The sequence below is a fragment of the Botryllus schlosseri genome, chromosome 12 (assembly GCF_051294905.1).
Source record: "Botryllus schlosseri isolate E-star chromosome 12, Bs_hap1, whole genome shotgun sequence".
In the NCBI taxonomy this organism is placed as follows: domain Eukaryota; kingdom Metazoa; phylum Chordata; class Ascidiacea; order Stolidobranchia; family Styelidae; genus Botryllus; species Botryllus schlosseri.
In genome coordinates this window covers 15,152,698-15,174,682 of record NC_137247.1, presented here as the reverse complement: position 1 = coordinate 15,174,682, position 21,985 = coordinate 15,152,698, and the positions used below count along the sequence as shown (strand labels likewise).

Here is a 21,985-nt window from a genome sequence, read left to right as displayed (position 1 = left end):
TAACCGCGGCAGCTGGAGTGGAAGAAAATGGCTGCGGCCCAAAAAACTTTTTCGATATCTGCTTCAATTTGAGACCACATCAAATTTACTACGCAGTGCCGCTTTAACAATATGGAGGTAGAGTTTCTTGTGATTACGAAGTTCGGTACTAGAAATGGATTGTTTAAATCTGTTAAGTTGATGCGCGACCTATTTTTTGAATTGCCAGCACTAATTAGAAGGCTCTGGATGTAATATGCCACACTATGATAACAATTGGACCGTCATGAATTCATTATCAAAAGTCATTCGAAATTAATCACCACATTTAGTTTGCATATCAAATGAACTCGTAATGGGTATAAATCTTTATCTCGTCCAGTGCAACCCCTTCTTTCCAGTGTATAGTATATCAACGGGAATTACCGGCGATATCTCTATCTTCAGGAAAAGACGACATGCAGATTTGTGAGTTGACGCTCGAAGAAACTGGACTCTCCCGAAAGAAAGGCGCGGAAATTTTGCCATAAGAGTTCGAACAGGTATGTAGTGTGGTTTCTAGAATCTAGATAGCGCCGAACGGCCTACTCGGATTTGATCTTGATATTGGTTTTGCGACGATGTGACATAATAATATATTTCGGTATAAATTTCCCTGCCCCGTGCATCATGACATCAAAAAAGTGAGGGTAGCTGTATATATAAATTGGCATTACACACGTGATAGTTTTATTGGGCTGAACAATCGGAAACCGGGGCTCGATGGACCATTGCCTATGTCTTATGACTTGGTATGTCTTGTGGTGCCATTTCGCTTTGTCAAGTGGCACCCCTTATTATTTTTCAAAAATGATATGCTCTCATAAATTCATATCAACTACCTTATGGATGTGTAATGTTGTCCTGGTGATATCAGTATGATACAGTTTTATTGAAATGTTGGATGACTTAAAGCTAACTGTATTTCTGCTGCATTTTGTTTCCCGCGCATTTAAGAGACACTGATGTGAAAAAAAGTCGAATCCTTTCGAAACCTTCACACTGTCTTAGGTAATGGATACGATCCACTTCTAAGGAATAGTACTTCATACTTGGATAGCTTTATACAGCTCCAAGATTTGATATCAAGCTTATCGATAGTTTATTGGCTGTTTATCGCCCTGCAACGTTTACTCCGCATTTCCTCAGGTGTGGATGACTAATGGCGGGCGGGAATATTTGTTGAAAGCCGTTTCGTCCGGGCAAGCCAGGCCTACCTCCGCCACTGCTATGTTCACCCGTACCGTCCAATCCGCCGCTGTCGACGGATATGACTGTTGACCGTACCAAGATAGATGTTTCAGCTGGGTAAAATCGAGATCTGTGCTACGACCGCTTTTTCAATGATTTCGGCGAGTGTCTGGCTCCCATTTCACAAAATAGAGAATTTGGTGATAGTTCCGTGCGATAGTGATTTGTGTTCCTTATTGTCGTACGTTTAATCATCAAACGACTTGATTTAAAGTTTTGAAGCCTTTTTCTGGTATCGAATTTTGCGGTGTTTTTTCGGTCTATTTGAGTTTCAGTGCGCGGGTTTGTTAACGTCGGGTATTTCTTCAAATGTATTAACGGTATATATGTTTCGTGGAAGCAATATTGTTGATTTTCCTTGATTTCTTTCTCATGTGTGTCGGTATCAAATTCTATTGCTCTTACTTTTCAATTACCGTATCCATGAAGGCTCATCATACAGCAAAATTTCATATGTTGATGTTTTTCTATGTCGGCGATAAAAGTGTATCGTTTTTTGATTATTATGAACATGTTCCTAAGTGATAATAGTACTATTTAAGCAATAAGTTTATCTATAAAACTACAGAATGGTATGTGCAAATTCAGTGGCGGCTCGTCCTATAGGGCAACTGGGGCATTGCCCCACCTAAAATTCTGTTCAATAACAATTCTTCACCATTTATAGACGCACACCTATCTATATAAACCGAAATCACAGCGAAAATCGTATACTTCTTGTCCTTTCGCTTGTAAATGCCCATATATAGCGAAGTCTCTGCAAAATCGAATTCTCTTCTGTGTTTTCGCTTTGCGAATGCCTAGCCGGGGCTTGCCCCGGTAGCGCTCATAACAAGCTTTCACTGTCTATTCTCTCAAAGCCGCGCACAATAAAGAAACGGTGATTTACTCTCTCCTATTCTAGGGTTACCATATTTCTCTGACTCAAATTCCGGACACTCTTTAGCGCCCACTAGTGGATTTCAAAATGAGGTATGAGCACATTGTCTCTCAATATAACGTCACACTAGTAAAGCTTTGCGTTTCGACCGGAGGTGGACACGACTCACGATCCGGTTCAGGAGTATGTGGCTGTGTGTTGTGTAACCAGGACCGAAACCACATTTTTTCACCTCATCCCACCAAAATAAACAATGATTTTGGGCCGACCATAGGTTAGGGTTACCATATTTTGGAAATCTGAAAAGATAACACTTTTTCAAAATTTTCAAACTTACAATACTGGAGTGAAATGCTGAAAAAATGTAAATTTTCCCGACTTTGTGATCGATTGACTAAAAAAAGGTCATCTTTCCGGCTCGGATTCCAAATTACCGGATTTCTCTGAGCTTTTTCCATTGGTTGACTAAAAAAAAGGTCATTTTTCTGGCTCAAGTCCCGAAAATCCCGTTGGACTGTTACTTGGCCGCTGATATACTATATCTCAGTTCAATTTCCACGTACATTCAACCAAATATTTCAAAAAAGAGGACATTTAGCCGTCCTCCGAGGACACTTTCAAAAAAGTCAAAAAAGAGGACAAATTCTCTTAAAAGAGGACGTATGGTAACCCGATCATAGGCTAATTCAGTAGTTCTCAACCTTTTTTGACACGCGCCCCCCTTGGAGATGGTCAAAAAAATCGCGCCCCCCTGACCCCCCTTGCATTTATCGTCATGTCAAAAAGAGCACATCATCTAATACAGAGGTGGGCAACGTTTTTGATAATCATGGCCGCATTTCGATTGCTTATGTAGCAAAAGGCCGCATTCCAGGGCATAGCTGCAATGAACGATCTGGACGCAAAATTCCTATGGTAAACTGTCCATATCCATTCCCGGTGAACTCCGGACTATTCTACTTTTCACAATGGCCTATTGTGCGCACCGAAATAGCGAGTGGCAATGTTATGAATAGTTGCCGGGAGATGCATATTGTCGCGCGGAGCGCAAAATTTTTCAGGGCCGCGAACGAATTGTTATTTCTTGCCAATTCCCATTCCGGCTCAGATTAAGAATGGCGCTACTGCATTAAAATCGAAAAATGAATTCTTGTTGAATTGCGCGGAGGGCGAAGAAAATTTAAAGATTAATTAAAATCTCTCGAAAATGCGGGAGTGAATTCGTAATTGCAATTTGCAGTCTACGGCCGCGAACACATAGTAATTGAATTAAGCGTCGACGGCCGCTCAAATTCCCTTCTACGGCCGCCGGCTGCCCACCCCTGATCTAATAGTATACATAAGGTATATCTTACGCCAATTTTGAATCTGCATTCCAGTTGCTGAGTCTTTTACATTGCTGACAAATTTCTCCAAACTTGTTTGAAAATAACAAAAAAACACTGAACAAGACATCCATTAATTAATTTCAAGGTAGGTCACCCTTTGACTAATCCTGATGCTGGTAGTGAGTACAGAGAGCAAGGCGTCGTTCTGTCCTGCCAGGCTAAATTTGATCAGTTTTGGAAATTAATTAAATTGTGTTGATTTATAGCCTAATTGAGGGCGAAACCCGGCAACCTATGTTGCATCTAAGTCTATCTTAGGCAGTGCAGTTCGCAAGCTACTAACAACAGCTGCCCAGCGCGACAAGCTTTAGGCTACTGTCAAAGCTATGAAGCAATGAATGACTTACACGTGGGAATTGCTCTCTATATCTCCAAAGAATTTCAAAAATTTGCTCAAATGAAGTTGAAATCAGACTATATTCCGTTGAGCGCGGTTGCTAGAGTTGCAAGCTTTCTTGAATATGGAATAAATTTCATCTTCATTAATCGTCTTCTCATAATGGATGTGAAACACATGTTTAGACACGTAGGCCTACAATTTATACTGACTTTGTCAATTTCTCGCGCCCCCCTGAGAGCCTCCCGCGCCCCCCAAGGGGGGCGCGCACCTCAGGTTGAGAACCCCTGGGCTAATCGATGCAACTTTTGGGGGGCTTTCTATATGTATCTGGTCATTGGGACTGCATCTCCAATTTGAAAATGTTCCGTGGCCCAGACCAAAATTTGACGAGCTCATTACTATTTTGGAAGCTGGTTACGTTCAACATCTTCGCGAACCCCAGAATAAAGGCAAACGACCCACAGATTTAGAACCACAATCTTTTAATATTGCATTTAAACAGCTTTAACCGTCTCTAGGAATAAACCGTTCTCCTAAAATTGTGCTTTCAATTAGGCTCATTTCAGTAAATGAAGGTTATTTTTGTTTATTTTTTATTGCAGACTTTGCGAAGGTGGTAGTCCCCGTATTAAAAACAAAATACGTGATAGTAAATCGCGCGCAACGCGAAGAAAAACTTCATTTAGCATAAATCTTCCCAAAAATAATGTCATTATGTTGATTTACGAAAAAACTACGAGCTTACTTCAAGCCTTCAAAATTCCGGACATTTCGGCATATTTTAGAAATTCCTCCCGGACGCAGTTTGAACAGTGAAATTCCGGACATGTCCGGGAAATTCCGGACGTATGGCAACCCTATCCTATTCATAAATTACCGAGCAACCGGGGCACGATAGCTCTGTGCCCTTAAGGTGTGATGTAACAATCGTATCTATAGCTGAACTCTGTTACCGTCATATGCGTTTATTCGACCTTTGCTGGTATAGGTCGATTTTAATGGGGTTTCACATCATGAAAACTCTTGAAACTTGTTATGTCATGTCGTGATGGTGGTATTTAACACTGCCCCAAGTTTCAGGGTTTCTACTTAAAGTTTAGGGTAGTAATTCCGTTTCTGAAGTCGAGTGTGTGCTGATCCGTCATGTATCGCAAACAGATTTTACTCAAAAGCCGGTATTGGTATCCATTGGTTTTGACGGTGTTCAATACTGAGATCGGTTATGACATTTGGCACGGTAAGTCTTAATGTTAGTATCGAACGCTGTACCAAGTTTTAAGTTTGTCACTGAACTGTGTTAGTGGTAATTTCGTTTCCTAATTCGAGTGAGAGCTGACTCGTCATTTATCGCTAACAGATTATACGCAAAGTCGGTATTGGTCTCTATTGATTTTAACGATGCTCCTTACCTAGATCCGTCATAAGCTTTGGTAAGGTATGTCTTGATTTTAGTATCGAACGCTGTGCCAAGTCTCAAGGTTGACACTCAATGATTAGGGCAGTAATTTCGTTATCAAGGTCGAGTATGGTAAAGATGTGCTCCGATCTGACACTTTAGCCTACAACACATTGCGGATTTCACGCAAAAGCCGGTGTATCTGCGGTAACGTTAACTGAGATGATGATATCATTCTCAGTTTGCATTCAAATATTTACTTTGATATTATATTCTCCAATGTCAATTTCACCGTGAAATTGTGGCCTTCAAGCCATTTGCTTACAACCCCCTGTCAAGCGCGATAGGTACCGTATTTCGTTTTCGATGGCGGCTAACAGCTGATCACTTGATAGTAAAATTTACGCAAAATTCGGTGTTGGTCTGTTCGCATTAATTTTGACAGTGTACCATACCGAAAAGGGCCATGAGGCCACTTCTCGATAATGTCATGTAACAGTGTACCAAGTTTAAGGCTTTCATCCACGTATTTATTCGGTAATATATTTTCCAAAGGCGATTTCGCAGCAGACCTATAAGACAGTAATAAAAACGTATGTGTCATGTTACAGTCTCCAGTTTCAAGACCAAAATCTCTTATGCTGTACCGACTACCGAGACCAAATTTCCGAGGCTGCTATTCTTATTTCTTTAGAACAGGGGTTCTCAACCTGGGGGGTGCGCCCCCCTTGGGGGGCGCGGGACGCTCTCAGGGGGGGCGCGAAAAATTGACGAAGTCAGTATAGGGGGGGCGCGAGAAATTGACAAAGTCAGTATGAATTGTACGTGTCTGAACACGTGTTTCACATCCATTATGAGAAGACGATTAATGAAGATGAAATTTATTCCATATTAAAGAAAGCTTGCAAAACACAAACTCTAGCAACAGCGCTCAACTGAGTATAGTCTGATTTCAACTTCATTTAAGCAAATTTTTGAAATTCTTTGGAGATATAGAGAGCAATTCCCACGTGTAAGTCATTCATGGCTTCATAGCTTTGACAGTAGCCTAAAGCTTGTCGCGCTGGGCAGCTCTTGTTAGTAGCTTACGAACTGCACTGCCTAAGACAGACTTAGATGCAACATAGGTTACCCGGTTTCGCCCTCAATTAGGCTATAAATCAACACAATTAATTCATTTCGAAAACTGATCAAATTTAGCCTGGCAGGACAGAACGACGCCTTGCTCTCTGTACTCACTAGCAGCATCAGGATTAGTCTCAGGGTGACCTACATTGAAATTAATTGGATGTCTTGTTCAATGTTTTTTGTTATTTTCAAACAAATTTGAAGAAATTTGTCAGCAATGTAAAAAACTGGAATGCAGATTCAAAATTTGCGTAAGATATACCTTATGTATACTATTAGATCAGGGGTGGGCAGTGGGCAGCCTGCAGCCGTAGAAGGGAATTTGAGCGGCCGTCGACGCCTAATTCAATTAGTATGTGTTGGCGGCCGTAGACATGCAAATTGCAATTACGAATTCACTCCCGCATTTTCGAGAGATTTTAATTAATCTTGAAATTTTCTTCGCCCTCCGCGCAATTCAACAAGACTTCATTTTTCTATTTTAATGCAGTAGCGCCTTTCTTAATCCGAGCCGGAATGGGAATTGGCAAGAAATAGCAATTCGTTCGTGGCCCTGAAAAATTTTCGCGCTCCGCGCGACAATATGCACCTCCCGGCAACTATTCATAATATTGCCACTCGCGATTTCGGTGCGTACAATAGGCCATTGTGAAAAGTAGAATAGTCCGGAGTTCACCGGGAATGGATATGGACAGTTTACCGTAGGAATTTTGCGTCCAGATCGTTCATTGCGGCTATGCCCTGGAATGCGGCCTTACGCTACATAAGCAATCGAAATGCGGTCATGATTATCAAAAACGTTGCCCACCTTTGTATTAGATGATGTGCTCATTTTGACATGACGATAAATGCAAGGGGGGTCAGGGGGGCGCGAGTTTTTTTACCATCTCCAAGGGGGGCGCGTGTCAAAAAAGGTTGAGAACCACTGCTTTAGAATGATGTTTTGGATTCAATAGGACAGGCCCAATCTATGAGATAACAATTGCGTATCTGTCCGAATTCGTTGACCTTTCCAACTAGGCTTACGCTATCTCTCGAGTTATAGTCATTTCCATTTCTGCAGATAATTAGTCAGGTCTAATGCGAACATGAGCCGTGTTGAATCTTTGTTCCGTACGCCGTTTACGCAGTTACCACACTTCAAGTCACAGCTCACCAGCGGACCTCTCGTGGCACATACGTTAAAATCACTGTTGCCGGGAAATTCATGTTACCGTACCATCATTAAGTTACTTGTTTACGTTGGAAAACGCCATTGTGACGTCATCTTGATAAAAAGTCGCTTGCAGCCCTTGCCCCACCACCCGATATTGTCACGAGCCGCCACTGCAAATTTTATCAGCATCAATGTAATGCAGCATTGTTTATATAGCTCAGTGGTTTCGACGCATTGGCGTAACGAGGGGCCCGCCACGTTTATTACAGATCTTCGTACATGACCATAAAGTAGAATATTTCGTAACAGATTTATTTGACTTAAAATTATTCTTGGCACTTCGCATGATTTATTGTCACTCGATTTCTTGCATTTAGTATTGGAGCCCCCTTCTTGAAATTATAAATGCGGGTAATTCACAGAATTGAGTCCAACTATATTTGCAATTAGGAGATAACGTGTCGTCCAACATGCGACTTCGCTTGTGCGCTCGAAGTGAGATCGTCGGCGATGGATGAAACATTTGCACAAAATCATAGAGGCATGTTCAGTGTTCACCGAAACCGTCGATATTGCCAGCACCGTAACTGCCGCACCCCAAACCCCCCAATTGGGTGGGGCCCGAGCTCGAAGGAGGCCCCAAATTATTTCTTGAATTAGCATAAATCTAAGAGTATTTTTTGAAAATTTATGCAATTTTTTCAAATTTTTTTTCGCGCTGCGCGCGAATTCAAGTAGCCATTTATCTATATTATTGGGTATTGGGCCATTACCGCGCCACGACCCACAAGACATACAATCAAGTTTTAGGCCATATAACATGCAACTCCAAGAAGTGTGTCAGAACGATCGGCAGCGAGAAAAGCTTGGCCGAAAAGGTCTATGCCCTTATGCAGACCGAAGACTTCGTTATATAGGCTCTACAAAATACATATAGGTTTAATTGTCCATAGGCGCCTAAATGACTGGCGCCGAATGTTCCTGTCTTTGCAATCTGAACCTCACAAGACAAATGCCATCCCGCTGGGAAAAATTTTATGCCAGTGAAGAAATACCAATTTGAAATCGTGTGCGTCTCTTAGTTTAGAAGCCTACGTTTGGGCGATTCTATATTTTTTGATATAGCAGACTGGAAGTCACGAAATAACATCATGTAACGAAGTCATATCAACGGGTCCGCCCGCCCGAAGATGTTTATTTACGGGCCCTCCCGTTTTCAAGACACTTCACTCAGCTCTACCGGTAAATCTAATTACGTGAGTAGAGAGGACAATAAATTGATAGCATAATATGTATGCAATCGCCGATCTGATTGACCGATTTTATCATAAATTATCGAAAATTTTCGCGCTTTGCGCTGGCTCACAATACAGTACAGATAATTTCGTGACAAACGCGAACAACGTGATGGGGGGGTCGTTTTATCACCCCATGGGAGCCCAAGACCCACGTTTTTGGGGGCCTGACGAGGTGCTGTTTCGTTCCTGCCAACGGGTATACGCCCGAAGATGTTTAATTATTATTGAGTGGTCCTACCTTTCTAAACACACCTCACTCAGCTCTACCGGCAAATCTGATTACGTGAGCAGAGAGAACATAAAAATTGATAACAATATATGCAATTCCTGATCATACTGACCGATGAAATGATGAATTCTGGAAATTTTTCGCGCTTCGGCGAAAAAAGCTGATTCACTAAACAAACTCCCAAAGGATATGATGAATAGCGGTAAACAGGGTATCGCCGGAGGGGGGTCTGGGGGGCGAAGCCCCCCAGAAGTTCGGTCTATAATCCTATGGGGGGCCCAAGACCAAAGTTTTGGGGGGGGCCTGACGAAGTGCTGTTACGGCCCTGGATATTGCTATGCCTAAACGCCGAATAATCCTGTCCTTGCCAAATGAGCCCGTTGCTACGCAGAGTCAACCCCCAATATATGCAAGTAATATTTATTGATCGAATTCATTCATTACCTTTAGAAGAATTTCGCGCTTATTCGCGTTTTTCGTTGATATTTGTCGGATTATCCTTGATCCGGGGATTATCAACGAAAAACTCAAATAGCTTCGCTTCTACTAGTCGGTATTGACTCAAATTTGTTTTGCATCGTCTTTGAAGACAGCTCAACAATTTCATGGGGTTGACAGAAAAATTTGAGAATTTTTTTTTTTTAATTTTTTTTGATAAATTAAAAATTTCAATTCAAGATTGCACGGCCTTGACTGCTTGGAATTGAGTCAAATTTGGTGTGCATCGTTTTCTTGGACAACCTGACGATTTAGTCAGTAGGCGAGTGAGATTTGGAAAAAAAAGTTTTTTTTGAACAACCCTACTGCACACTGTACAGATGCACACGGAGTTTTCATGACATAATTGTTATCAGTTTTAAAGCTTAGTAATGTAAGTCTTGTTTTCAATGTTACCTAATACGGTTCTCTTCAATCGGACGACTAAAAAATCGTTATCAACATTCAAGTTGCCCGCGCAAAGGTTGGTAAATCTCATGTAGCCCTTTGGCCGAAAAGGTTGGCCACCCCTGATATAGATGAAATTGGACACTATTTGCGAATTACAACTCAGTTGCATGGAGGAAGAAAGACGCAATACGCATCTTCGCGATGCAGTCATAAATTAATGCAACTTTCGGAATTATAACATGATACTGTGACAGAGTAAATATATCGCCATGTTTTTTTAAATTGATGTAAAAATAACCAAACGCTGCTTCCCACTTGACAAAATCAAAAATATTTGTAGTGTAGCTTAGCTGCTTGGGTCGAACAAATGATTTAAAAAAACTGCAAGACCTATTTCTTGAATACTTGGCTAAGTGCATGTAGACTAGACATATGCTATTTGACTACTTCCTGAATTTCGTTTATGACCAATGTCTATTAGTAGTGAGAGTGTGTGTAGTGTACTTGTAATCAGTACAGCGTGTAATGAGAAAATTAGTAGTTAGTTACATCTCTGTATCAGTTGCTGACCCATACACAAGAGCTACTGTAGCGCACCGCTCATTGATTACTCGATTTCCCCCATTGATTACTGTTACCCTTCGCTGATTGGCAGGTAGCCTACCTGATGTTGTTGTACTGCACCAGTGCTTTTCAACCTGTGTGACGGTTCGCACTAGTGCGAATGAAAAAAATTGCAGTGCGAATGACGAAGGTGGTGCGAACGGTGCGAATGAAAATCCCGGATGAGTGCGAATGGTGCGAATGAAGATACCAGATGAGTGCGAATGAAAATCGTGAATAATAATTGTTAATTTTTCTGACCTGAAATAATTCAAATAAACCTGATAGGAAATTTAAGGGCAGTGTAACTTTTGTTGTTGCGACGCAATTGTAAAAAGTTGTTTAACTTACGACGCACCACTACTTCTACTAGTTACTAGCTCTCACAAGCCGTAGCAAATTAATTTTTTCGCCCTATAATTACTACGTAACCAAAAGCCTGGTTTGAAAGCTTTTATAGTGGCAGAGATACAGTATATCAGCCCGTCTGAGCCTGCGACAGGCTGGAAAGATGTCGTTAAATTGACTTTCTGCTTTCTTTCGCCAAACAATCATCATACTTTCGTAATAACTGTTCGATTAGTGCGAGGCACGAGGATAGTAGTCAAGTTACTGTAACGCAAATTTTTACCCCTTCAAGGTTTATTAAAGTATGGACCGCAAAGGTATAATTTTGGGTCGACACGGTGCCAGAGTTATCTGGTAATATGTATGTAATATTTGTTGAATTTATTGCAAAAAATCATGCCATAGATATTACAAATATAAGGTCACGGTGTTGGGTACTGTAGATAATAAGCGAGACACGCAGAAAATGTGGCTTTATAATGAGAATTCATGACAAGATCTGTCCGGCTGGTTTTTCTTAAAAATATGGTCGAGGACCGTTGGGATGAACTAGTGTAGGGACTAGGGATGTGCAACGAGCGAGTTCAGGTCTATGAGACTCATTCATTTTGAGGCCAACCCCTTCTGCGTCGGGTCGCGTGAAGACGTAAAGTTTTGGCAAACAAACCGCTGATAAAATGCGGTGCCAAAACATAAGCGTCGACAAAACCTTGGCCTAAAAATGACCGATGCTGGATGGTCAAACCAATCGCTATGGATATGCTCCGTTGTCGGCACGGAATAGTCCCGTTATTCCAATCTGAGTAGACAGTAATACAACAACGACACACAGATGAATATAATTCACCCTAATTTGAAATCGCGTACTGTAGAGCTGTGTTGGATAGAAATGTGGTGTTTGCGTTCTAAATGTCATACATGTCCGTAAAATCGTAGCATACTACTGTAATATTAAAAATGAATTCGTTTTCATAGGTGAGGCTCGTCGGGTCGCGATATGCAACAAAAACTCAGATTTTGGTGGTAGTCTAAAAAGCTGCTTTAACGTTATTAAACTGTTATGAATTCTCAAGTTGGATTGAGCCAAAGTGTATAGAACACACAGTATCGTAAGTTTATTTTCTCTTTCCACATACTCGCGTGACAGAAAATGAGAAATCGAAAATAAAAAGTTGGAACAACGTAAGGTAGCGAGCTCTAATGTGCCTATTCTCTCCTTGATCGTTTGGATATTATTTTCCAACACATAGGGCAAAAGCCTCAACACAAATAAGTTGGTTTTTTCAATCTTTCGGCATACTGGAGCCTCGTAGACCTTTTTGTCAGCTCTCAAAATCGATTTCTTCCAGGTAGCATTTGTCACCCGTGAAAAATACGTCGTATTTTGGATAGGAGTGCGGAACAGATTTTAAGACCGGACCATCGAAGAACTAGTAGACGTTCTTGTACAAAACCCTACAACTTGTTTGGCCGAGAAAGGTTTTAGTGAAATAGTTGAAATCAAAACGAGCGAAAATAGTAGCCTTTTTAATGAGACACTTGATAGTTTAAATAGCCAATTTGTCGCACATCTGAACAAATAAGTGTTGTATTTTAATCTTCTTTTTGTATAACAATTTGGGTTAGTTTGTGCGAATGAAATTTATTTTTCAAAAAATGTGCGAACGGAGCTCAAAAAGGTTGAAAAGCACTGTACTGCACTATAGAATGTGGAACGTACATTCTATCTCTCTATTCTATCACTCCGGTGTGCAATCGCATTGAGTCACCGTCGGAGGTACCAGTAGCCTTTAGTCACCATCCCACGGGCAGTCGTCTTTTAGTCTCCGTCGGACGAACATCGTCCTGTTTTAGTTGTTTTAATAAAATAGTAATGCTGACGTGTCTACTATGACTTACCGAGCCGCAGACCTAGAAGAACGCGCGCCCATGACACAGCACGCTATGCTACGCTTTGATTGTTTTATCTAATATGAAAAACGGAAGGATATTTAGAAAGGCATTCTTTCATGTTAATTGCATAGTGAGTAATTCGAGCAGTGCCACAATGAAACAATTTTGCATGTAATCGTTATAATCCTATATTTGCATATGTTTAATTGTTATATGATAGTCATTTAACCGTCTCTGTGGCATATAATTTTCAAAGTAAATTGGTAACACCGTCGGAGTTGACGTTCTCTCAAGAAAAGAGTCGGAGTCAGTATGTTTAAAGACTTAGGAGTCGGTCTATTGAAAATGTGTGGAGTCGGAATCGGTGGTAAAATTTACCGACTCCGCAGCCCAGCTTGACATAATCTACGTCGCGTCGGCATTTGAACTTCCGGTTTACCTCACAGTGCGTTTAGCAAGCGACGAAGGAACCTGAACGGTGGAACAGTATCCGACTGTTGTCGATCTCAAACACTTACTCCAATGATCTTGAACTTGAAACTTGAGCACATGAAACATACATTGAGCCTATCAGCAGCGTGTTGGCTTATACTTTGTCGTTGTACTCAAATCGATTTCGCCGGTCAACAATGTAATGGCATAGTCTTCACAACGTAGCTATGACCAGTGTTACATCTCGAGTTTCGTGAAAGAACACTAGATTTGCCAACTAAGAACACGAGACCTGTGTGACGGATCGCACTTGTGCGAACGAAAAAAATGCAGTGCGAATGACGAAGGTGGTGTGAATCAAAATCCAGATGGGTGCGCATGAAAATTGTGAATAATAATGGTTAATTTTTCTGACGTGGAATAATTCAAATAAACATGATAGGAAATTCAAGGGAAGTGTATCTTTTGTAGTTGCGAAGCAATTGTAAAAACTTGTTTAACTTACGACGCACCTCTAATCGTAGCTCTCACAAGCTGTAGTGAATTAATATTTTCGCACTATCATTGCTTTTTTTACGTTATTTTATTACGTTACTTTCGCTTTAACACCTGATGAAGAAGCAGCGCTCCAAAAGCTCGTGTAACTATAATAAAGTTATATTCATTCGCAATTGGACGTTAAATATGGTGTGAAAGCTACCAAGGTCTTCCATTTATATATATTGGCGCAACATAACATTATCATCAGGTAACCAAAATCCTGGTTTGGAAGCTGATGTTGTGACAGTAGGCCTTATCTGCCTGTCTGAGCCTGCGACAGGCTGAAAAAATGACGTAAAATTGGCTTTCTGCTTTCTTTCGCTTAACAATCATCAGCGCGAGGCACGAGGTGTGGAAGACCTCCTAATATAGTCGATGTAAAGAGATTCACAATAGTTTTTAGACAGCTTTATTTCCGCGTCCACACGGCAGCAAGTTTAGATAAGAAGGGGCATGCATTGTCGTGGGTCCACCAAGTGTCCATTTCACCTAGTCGGAGCTAGACACTTGGCGGCCCTAGAAATACTAGTGCCATCACATTAGTTACTATAACAATCATCACATACACCCCTAATGGCTGGGCTGTCACACGAGGGACCATCATTACAGACTCACATTTGAAGAGCTTCTTGGAGGTACAGAACTTCAATATACAATTGAATAGTATATTCATATTGAAATCAACCCGAATATTTCGGCTGACACTCGTCAGGGGTAATCGTCAGCAACTAGTAGAGAACTGGAAAGAACATTCTTGTATATCAACAATCGTATCACAAAATATGACGTCACCAGCATGAAATTTCGATTGAGAGAGCGTTCAATGTACTATTTTCAGGTGGTACACGAACTCCTTTTGTTGACAGAGTTTGGGTCGATGTATTTTGATAAAAGTCGACTTCAAGGCACGCAAATGGAAGTGTGAACCCTCTGTCGGTCTCGATAATTATTCGCACAAATCGGATTATCTAACAGATGTTTGTCGATGGAAGAATTAATGGCCTTTGATTGGTCATCATCATCATCATCATCATCATTGGTTTATTAGCAATTTTATCAGTTCAATACACCACAAAAAATGCGAAACAATGAAAAGAAAGGAAGATGTCGAAGCGACTAGGAGTTGTCTATGGAATCGGACACCCACCTTGGCCTAGGCGATGTAAAGAGGAGGCATGCACACTGAATGAAAGTAAAGAAGATGGTATAGAAAAAGGAAGCGACAAGAAATAGGGCGGCATGTCATGGGAAGCGAGATCGATATAGGTCAGTCGTGGTCCGGTAATCTTGAGGATGGACTGTATTTATTTAGTAGTAATTGCTTGTATTTCGACTTGAAAGCATCAAGCTTAAGTGGGTGAGTTGAGGGCGAGCTTTTCAAATACACCCACCCAAACTCTGTCAACAAAGGAGTTCGTGTATCACCTTAAAATAGTACCTTGAACGCTCTATCATTCGAAAGTTCATGCAGGTGACGCCATATTTTGTGATACGATTGTTGATATACATTGAATATACTATTCAATGAGACTCACATTTGCAAGTTAAATTTTTACCCCTTCAAGGGTCATTAAAGTATGGACTGCAAAAAGTATAATTTTGGGTCGACACTGTGCTAGAGCTATCTGTTAATATTTATGTAATATTTGTTGAATATATTGCGAAAAATCCTGCGATGGTTTTTACATATCCAAGGTCACTGTGTTAGGTACTGTAGCCAATACGCGAGACTCGCAAACATTATGGCTCTATCATGGGACTTCATGATAAGATTTGTCCGACTGATTGCAACACATGGTCGAAGACCATTGGGATGAACTAGTGTATCGCGATGTGCAACGAGCGAGTTCAGGCCTGTGAGACTCCTTCATCTCGACGCCAATCCCTTCTGCGTCGGGACACATGAACACGTAAAGTTTTGGCCAGCAAACCGCTGATGAAATGCGGTGCGAAAACATAATAGCAGCGACAAAACCTTGGCCCAAAAAATGACCAAATGCTGGATAGCCAAACCTTTCGATATGGATATGCTCCGTTGGAAGCACGGAATAGTTCCATTTTTGCAATCTGAGTAGACAGTATATAGTACAACTGCTCACGCAGAGGAGTTTGATTCGCCCTGATTTGAAATCGCGCGTGTCAGACATATTTTGTAGAGCTGTTTTGGGTAGGATTGTGGTGTGCGCGTTCAACATGTCCGTAAATTCACGACTGTAATATTCACATAATTTTTTTTTTCATGGGTGAGGCTCGGGTCGCGAGATGCCACAAAAGTCAAATTTTGGTGATAGTCTAAAAGTCTGCTTTAACGTATTATCAAACTGTGAGATCAAACACGAGATCCTCGTCAAAGGGAAATATCTACTTACCCCCACCCAATAGCAACCTAACTAAGAGATCTATCGACTACTCGGGACCTATCATTTGGAATGCATTACCACCACATATCCGTGAATTGCCTTATGATAGATTCAAAAAAGCCCTACTTGATCACCTCTTATCGTTACACTAACACTGTTGCCCTACCTCGCCCAGACATTGCTTCATTGATCATTTGCTACCATCGTTTAATTTTTCTTCTATTTTATTTTTTTAACTACTGTAACTTTTTTTACAGCCAGACTGTTTAGAGTCAAGTGTACCTGTTTGATGCTGGTGTGATCAGACTAGATGACCCTCACGGTCTTATCGATCATTCCTATCTAATACCGAATACTGTGCGGTTCTATACCAATACCGAGAAAACCATTACCGAGAATGGACATTACCGAGAATACCATTACCGAGAATGGACATTACCGAGAACGGACATTACCGAGAATGGTCATTACCGAGAATGGACACCACCGAGAATGGACATTACCGAGAATGGCCAATGTCAAGAATATAGATTACTGGGACTGACGTTGTCGAGAAATTTGTACCTGAGCATCGATACCGAATGTGGCAACGCCGTGGTGCACTCACACGACCTGTGCATATGCATAACATGCCTGTATTGCATATATTGCATTCTCGGTAACGTCCATTCTCGGTGGTGTCCATTCTCGGTAATGTCCATTCTCTGTGGTGTCCATTCTCGGTAATGTCCATTCTCGGTGGTGTCCATTCTCGGTAATGGCATTCTCGGTAATGGTTTTCTCGGTATTGTCCGGACACCATACTGTGCATGCATATTTTCTGTACCACCACCACTGCCGAGTGTTATGTATTTTGGTTTGATGAAAAATAAAGACTCTCTCTCTCTCTCTGTGACGAATTCACAAGTTAAATTGAGCTAAAGAGCAGAACACACAGTATCGTCAGTTTATTCGCTCTTCTCATATCAGTGTTGGGATCAAGTCACTATATAGTATACCTTCTAGCCACGAGTGATTTCGAGTCATTGCACATTTTGACTCGAGTCAAGTCAAGTCAATCGATTTTCGAAGGTGACTCGAGTCAAGTCAAGTCACTCGATTTTTGGAGGTGACTCGAGTCAAGTCGAGTCAAGTCAAGTCAAGTCACAATTCAAGTCAAGTTGCCTTTTCGAAGTATGATGCATGATTACGTCATTAAATTATATGCTAGCTGTCTGAAATACAGATTGAGTGTTCATTGAATTTGAGCCGATGAACGAATATAAAGTTAAATGTATACGTGCTAGAAGGCGCTGTATCGCTAAACTACGTAAGTAATTGCATAGCCTCAGTTTATTTTTTATTTTTTTGGGGGGGTATTCATGGTGTTTGTCGACTACTATGGTCATTTACACCAGGCCGATATTATTCACATTTTCCGTAACTGCCGACTTACAGCACGGCCCACCTCCAGGCTTTTGTAAGACACCACTGACGCGGATGAGGTGGCGAGGAGGAGCCTAGGTAAACCTCCAACACTTAGGTAGGCTATCGGAGCCTCAGTTTATAGTTACAAGCCAAAATAGAGAATAGAGAAACGAATGGATAAGATGCAATACAGTACCCATCTACAAGTTGATATGATACAAATCAATCCTGAGACAATGGCTATGGACTATATATATAGATATATTTGAATTTAATTTCGATAAAACAAGAGGCCTGGTTAAGGTAACAACAGAAATAGACATTTTGCTATTAATGACTCTACTATACTAGTTCACGACAACGTAAGCTGTAAGCTTCGATCACTTCGTTTGCGGTCAATTTATTTTACGAGTGAACAACGGAGGCTCAGTAAAACGCACGATCATTGAATGATTGGTCACTCTCACGGGTTACACCAGCGTTTCGCGAACAATACGAACATATGCAAGTTACCTCGATTTTTATCGACCCCCATTACTTGATGACTTGAAATTGATTCGTAAATTTTGCTCCGAGTCACGAGTCAACTCGCATTTCTGATACGCCGAGTCAAGTCAAGTCAAGTCATTTTGACAAAGTGACTCGAGTCAAGTCAAGTCATATGAAAAAGGTGACTCGAGTCTGATTCGAGTCATTCCAACACTGTCTCATATACTCGCGAGACAGAAAATGGGAAATCGAAAATAACAGAAGTTGGAGCAAATTAAGTATCATAAGGTAGTGAGCTCTATGTACTTACCGTACTCTCCTTGATCGTTTTGGACCTTATTTCCGAGACATAAGGCAAAAGCCTCAACACAAACATGTGGGGTTTTCACCCTTTCGACAAACTGGAGCGTCCAGGACCTTTGTGTCAGCTCTGAAAACGATTTCTGCCAGGAAGCTTTTTTCACTCGCGAAAGATATGCTATATTTTGGGTAGGAGCGCAGAACTGATTTTAAGACCTGGCCAATAGGTCAGGGCTGATCAAAAATAAACTTTTTTTGGATTTCAGCCATTCACTGATTAAATTATCAGGTTACCCTAAAAAACGCTGCACACCAAATTTGGTTCAATTCTAACAAGTATAGGACTCCGCAGATCCAAGTTGAATGAATTTTCTCCAAGAAACAACCAATGAAGTAATTGTGAGCCCCTCCGAGCTCCCCCAATTGTGGGTTTAGGGTGCGATAGTTATGGCCCTTGAAGATCATTTGTACTAGCGCCGTTCCACTCACGTCGCGAAACCCAATGATCCAATCCCCGCACCATCCACTGTATGATTGCGGTTTTAGTTCCACGATGGAGATGAATATTATAACCACTCTGGGCCCGCTTCAAACAATTCTTTGGTGAATGGGCTATTACAGAGAATTGGAGAAAGTAATGGGCCCTGTTACGGGCTACGACCACTGAGCCGAGTTCAGCAGTCGACGCTCTTTAGTGACAGACGGTGGTGATGTTTTCATGGCTGATTCGATTATGACGCCACAAATGCATTTTGGTAATTCGTCAACCAACCCGAATTTTTTAACTGCTCTACCGGTACCATACGGTGCCTTTGTACTAGTACTGCGTTAGGTCGATGAGTTGTATATGTCATGAAGTAAGATGAGTGCTGGTTCTCACAGGAAACCGAAAAACCGACCTCGCAACGAATCATCCAGCGGTAAAAAAGACTTTCCTAAGTTTGGAGGGATCAAGGTACAGGCTTTGGTTGTCATAGCATTTTTATGCGCAACTATTAGCGTCATAGCCCTTTTCTCCTCATCAAACATTTCTGAGTCCGCTAATTTTGCTGAGCGCATCTCAAAATCGACATGCGAGGCAGAGTCTTCGACACCACAAGATGACTATGTTTGTCTCATGTCCGATTGCACATTCGATACTTCTGTCTGTTCGACTCTCTGTCCGTTCGGATTCCAAACTGACGACTCCCGTTGTCCGAGCGAATGTGGCTGCGCTGAGTCAGGGGTATTTGAAGGAGACATCATGTTCGATGAGGACGAGCTGCCCAGTATGATCGAAGACTACGGTTTCTCTGTCGAAGAAGATTTTGCTACGTATTTTGGATCAGCCGTTGCCACTGATAACCGTTTGTGGAAATACGACAACAAAGAAGGAAATTACTATATTGGGTATGAATGCGGTCCAAATGTGCCGTATCCTACCAAAGCAAGATTAGTAGAAGCGATGGAAAGAATTCATAAAATATCATGTATAAGATTCGAGGAGGTAGAATTATCACAATATAAGAAACAGGGTGTTCTATTTAGTCATGATAATGAATGGTGTAGTATCGGGGTTGGAAGAAGTGTGGAGGGGCGGAACAGTGAGGCATATATTTCACCGACTTGTTCTCTGGATAAACTGAAACATCAATTAATGCATTTATTGGGCTTTCATCACGAGCATGCGAGACCCGATCGAGACGCCTACATAAACGTGTTTCCGGATAATGCTTATTGGCAATTCAGAATGTTCCTCGTGAAAATGACGGAAAGGACGGTGAGAAATTTGAATTCTGAATATGATGAAAGATCTCTATTGCATTACCACGAAAAGACTTATTCAAGAAACTCTCAGCCCACTGTACTTAGTAAGAGAGGTAAGGAGCTGGGGTCTCTCGACTTCAGCGAAGAAGATATATTCGAACTCAACGCATTGTACGGTTGCGACAAGCTGGCAAAGAACCCCGCGCCCTCTCCGCCAAAATGGACCCAGTGGACCAGTTGGAGCAATTGTGATGTTACGTGTGCAGTGGGGAAAAAGTTACGGTACAGAAAATGCCACAGCAAAACTGGTCAGGACGTAACAGGATGTGAGGGTTCAGGAACGGACAAATCGCCTTGTAACGCACCCAGTTCATGTCAAAGTGAATGGTCCGAGTGGTCGGAGCTCAGGTCCTGCACGAGAACGTGTGGTAGCGGGTGGGTAGTCCGCAGTAGAAGATGCAAGGGAACGGGATGCCGTGGTAATTCTTTCGACGTGACGAGATGCGAAATACAATCTTGTAAGCGAGATGGTATGTGGTCGCTGTGGTCAGATTGGCAACGATGTCGCGCTACTTGCGGTAAGGCGTCTGTGGTCCGTATCCGGATGTGCAAGAACAGCCTAAATCAAATATCCTATAATTGCGGTAGCGGAAACAGAAGAGTCTCCCGCGAACAGCAGAGAAGAAGTTGTCAATTGCCTACCTGTGAAAGTTTGTTATCTTGGGGGCCGTGGAGTTCCTGCTCTGCCACTTGTGAAGGCAATCGAAAAAGGAAATGCACCGGCAAGGCTTGTCCCGGGGAATATCAAACGGAAGGCTGTAACACAAGATCTTGCACGGTGGCAGATATATTTAAGAAAACCCGGATGAAATTGAATCTCGATAGCGTCTGCAACGCTGCGTTCAACATGGATAATTGGATATTAGGTGATTTCAACGGCGATAGCCGTATGGACATGATTTGTTTGGATCAGTACAGAGTATACCATTTAACGTACGGATCAACATCGGGGTTTAACAGCGTCTGGTCGGGGTCATTCGAAAATTGTAACGCGGACGGGATAGTGTTACGGGGAGATATCAATAAAGATGGGAAGATTGACTTGATTTGTAACTCACGAGACGAGGGTCGCTTGTACGTGAAGTATGCCTCCGACCGTAGCTTCACCGATGGTGTTACAGAAGGCGGGGATTTTTGCACGGATTATTTATCCAGATTATCGACGGTAACGTATTCGAAGACGACAGGTCTTCTGTGTCACTATGAGAATAACAAAGTCGAGCTGATTTTCACTAAGGATTAGCGTGCGCGATGCACATATATTTTCGAAGGCCGTCCATCTTGCGATTCGTGGTTGATTTGAATGTTTGCGTTGTTACAATGAGATCCAGGGCTGGTGATCATCAATTTTATACATTGAATACAAAAGTTACGGGGTGTAATCTATACCTATCCGCGCTGTAGTTACGATGCAAATGTGTGTCGCCTCGTGTGGGGCATTACAGGGAATCAGTGGAGAGTAAAGCCGGACTGAAGACGATAAAACCTAAAACTAGCACCTTTACCGGTAACCCCGATATATTTAGAGTTGTGTTTAAAACAAAAATCAATTTAAAAAAACTTGTTGTGTATTGTTTTTTTCTAAGCCACGTGTCATGCATATTAAATTGTGACGTCATATTTGATTGATATTCACAATTGAAAATATAGGGTAAATATAGTAGGGTTACCATATTTTGAGAATCTGAAAAGAGGACAATTTTTCAAAATTTTCAGACTTACAATACTGGAGTAAAATGCTGAAAAAGTGGTAAATTTTTTCCGTCTTTGTGATCGGTTGATCGAGGACACTTTCAAAAAAGTCAAAAATGAGGACAAATCCTCTGAAAAGAGGA

General features: G+C 41.6%; 2 protein-coding genes across 3 annotated transcripts in view; both read left to right on the top strand.

The window, feature by feature from the left end:
* Positions 1 to 21,985, top strand: part of LOC145452114 (uncharacterized) — a 52,587-nt gene that overhangs the window by 7,233 nt on the left and 23,369 nt on the right. The window contains exons 10-11 of one of the 2 annotated variants that reach the window (XM_080330329.1): positions 427 to 521; positions 1,168 to 2,117. The exons of the other annotated variant lie outside the window; for it this stretch is intronic. Coding sequence (XP_080186455.1) covers positions 427 to 509 — 83 coding nt within the window. The 3' untranslated portion in view covers positions 510 to 521; positions 1,168 to 2,117. Of the gene's footprint in view, positions 1 to 426; positions 522 to 1,167; positions 2,118 to 21,985 lie in introns of those variants that run through there. 2 annotated transcript variants of the gene reach the window in all.
* LOC145452112 (uncharacterized) lies at positions 19,108 to 21,542 on the top strand. The gene has a single exon (XM_080330327.1). The coding sequence runs from the start codon at positions 19,207 to 19,209 to the stop codon at positions 21,391 to 21,393; it is 2,187 nt and encodes a 728-aa protein (XP_080186453.1). The 5' UTR covers positions 19,108 to 19,206; the 3' UTR covers positions 21,394 to 21,542.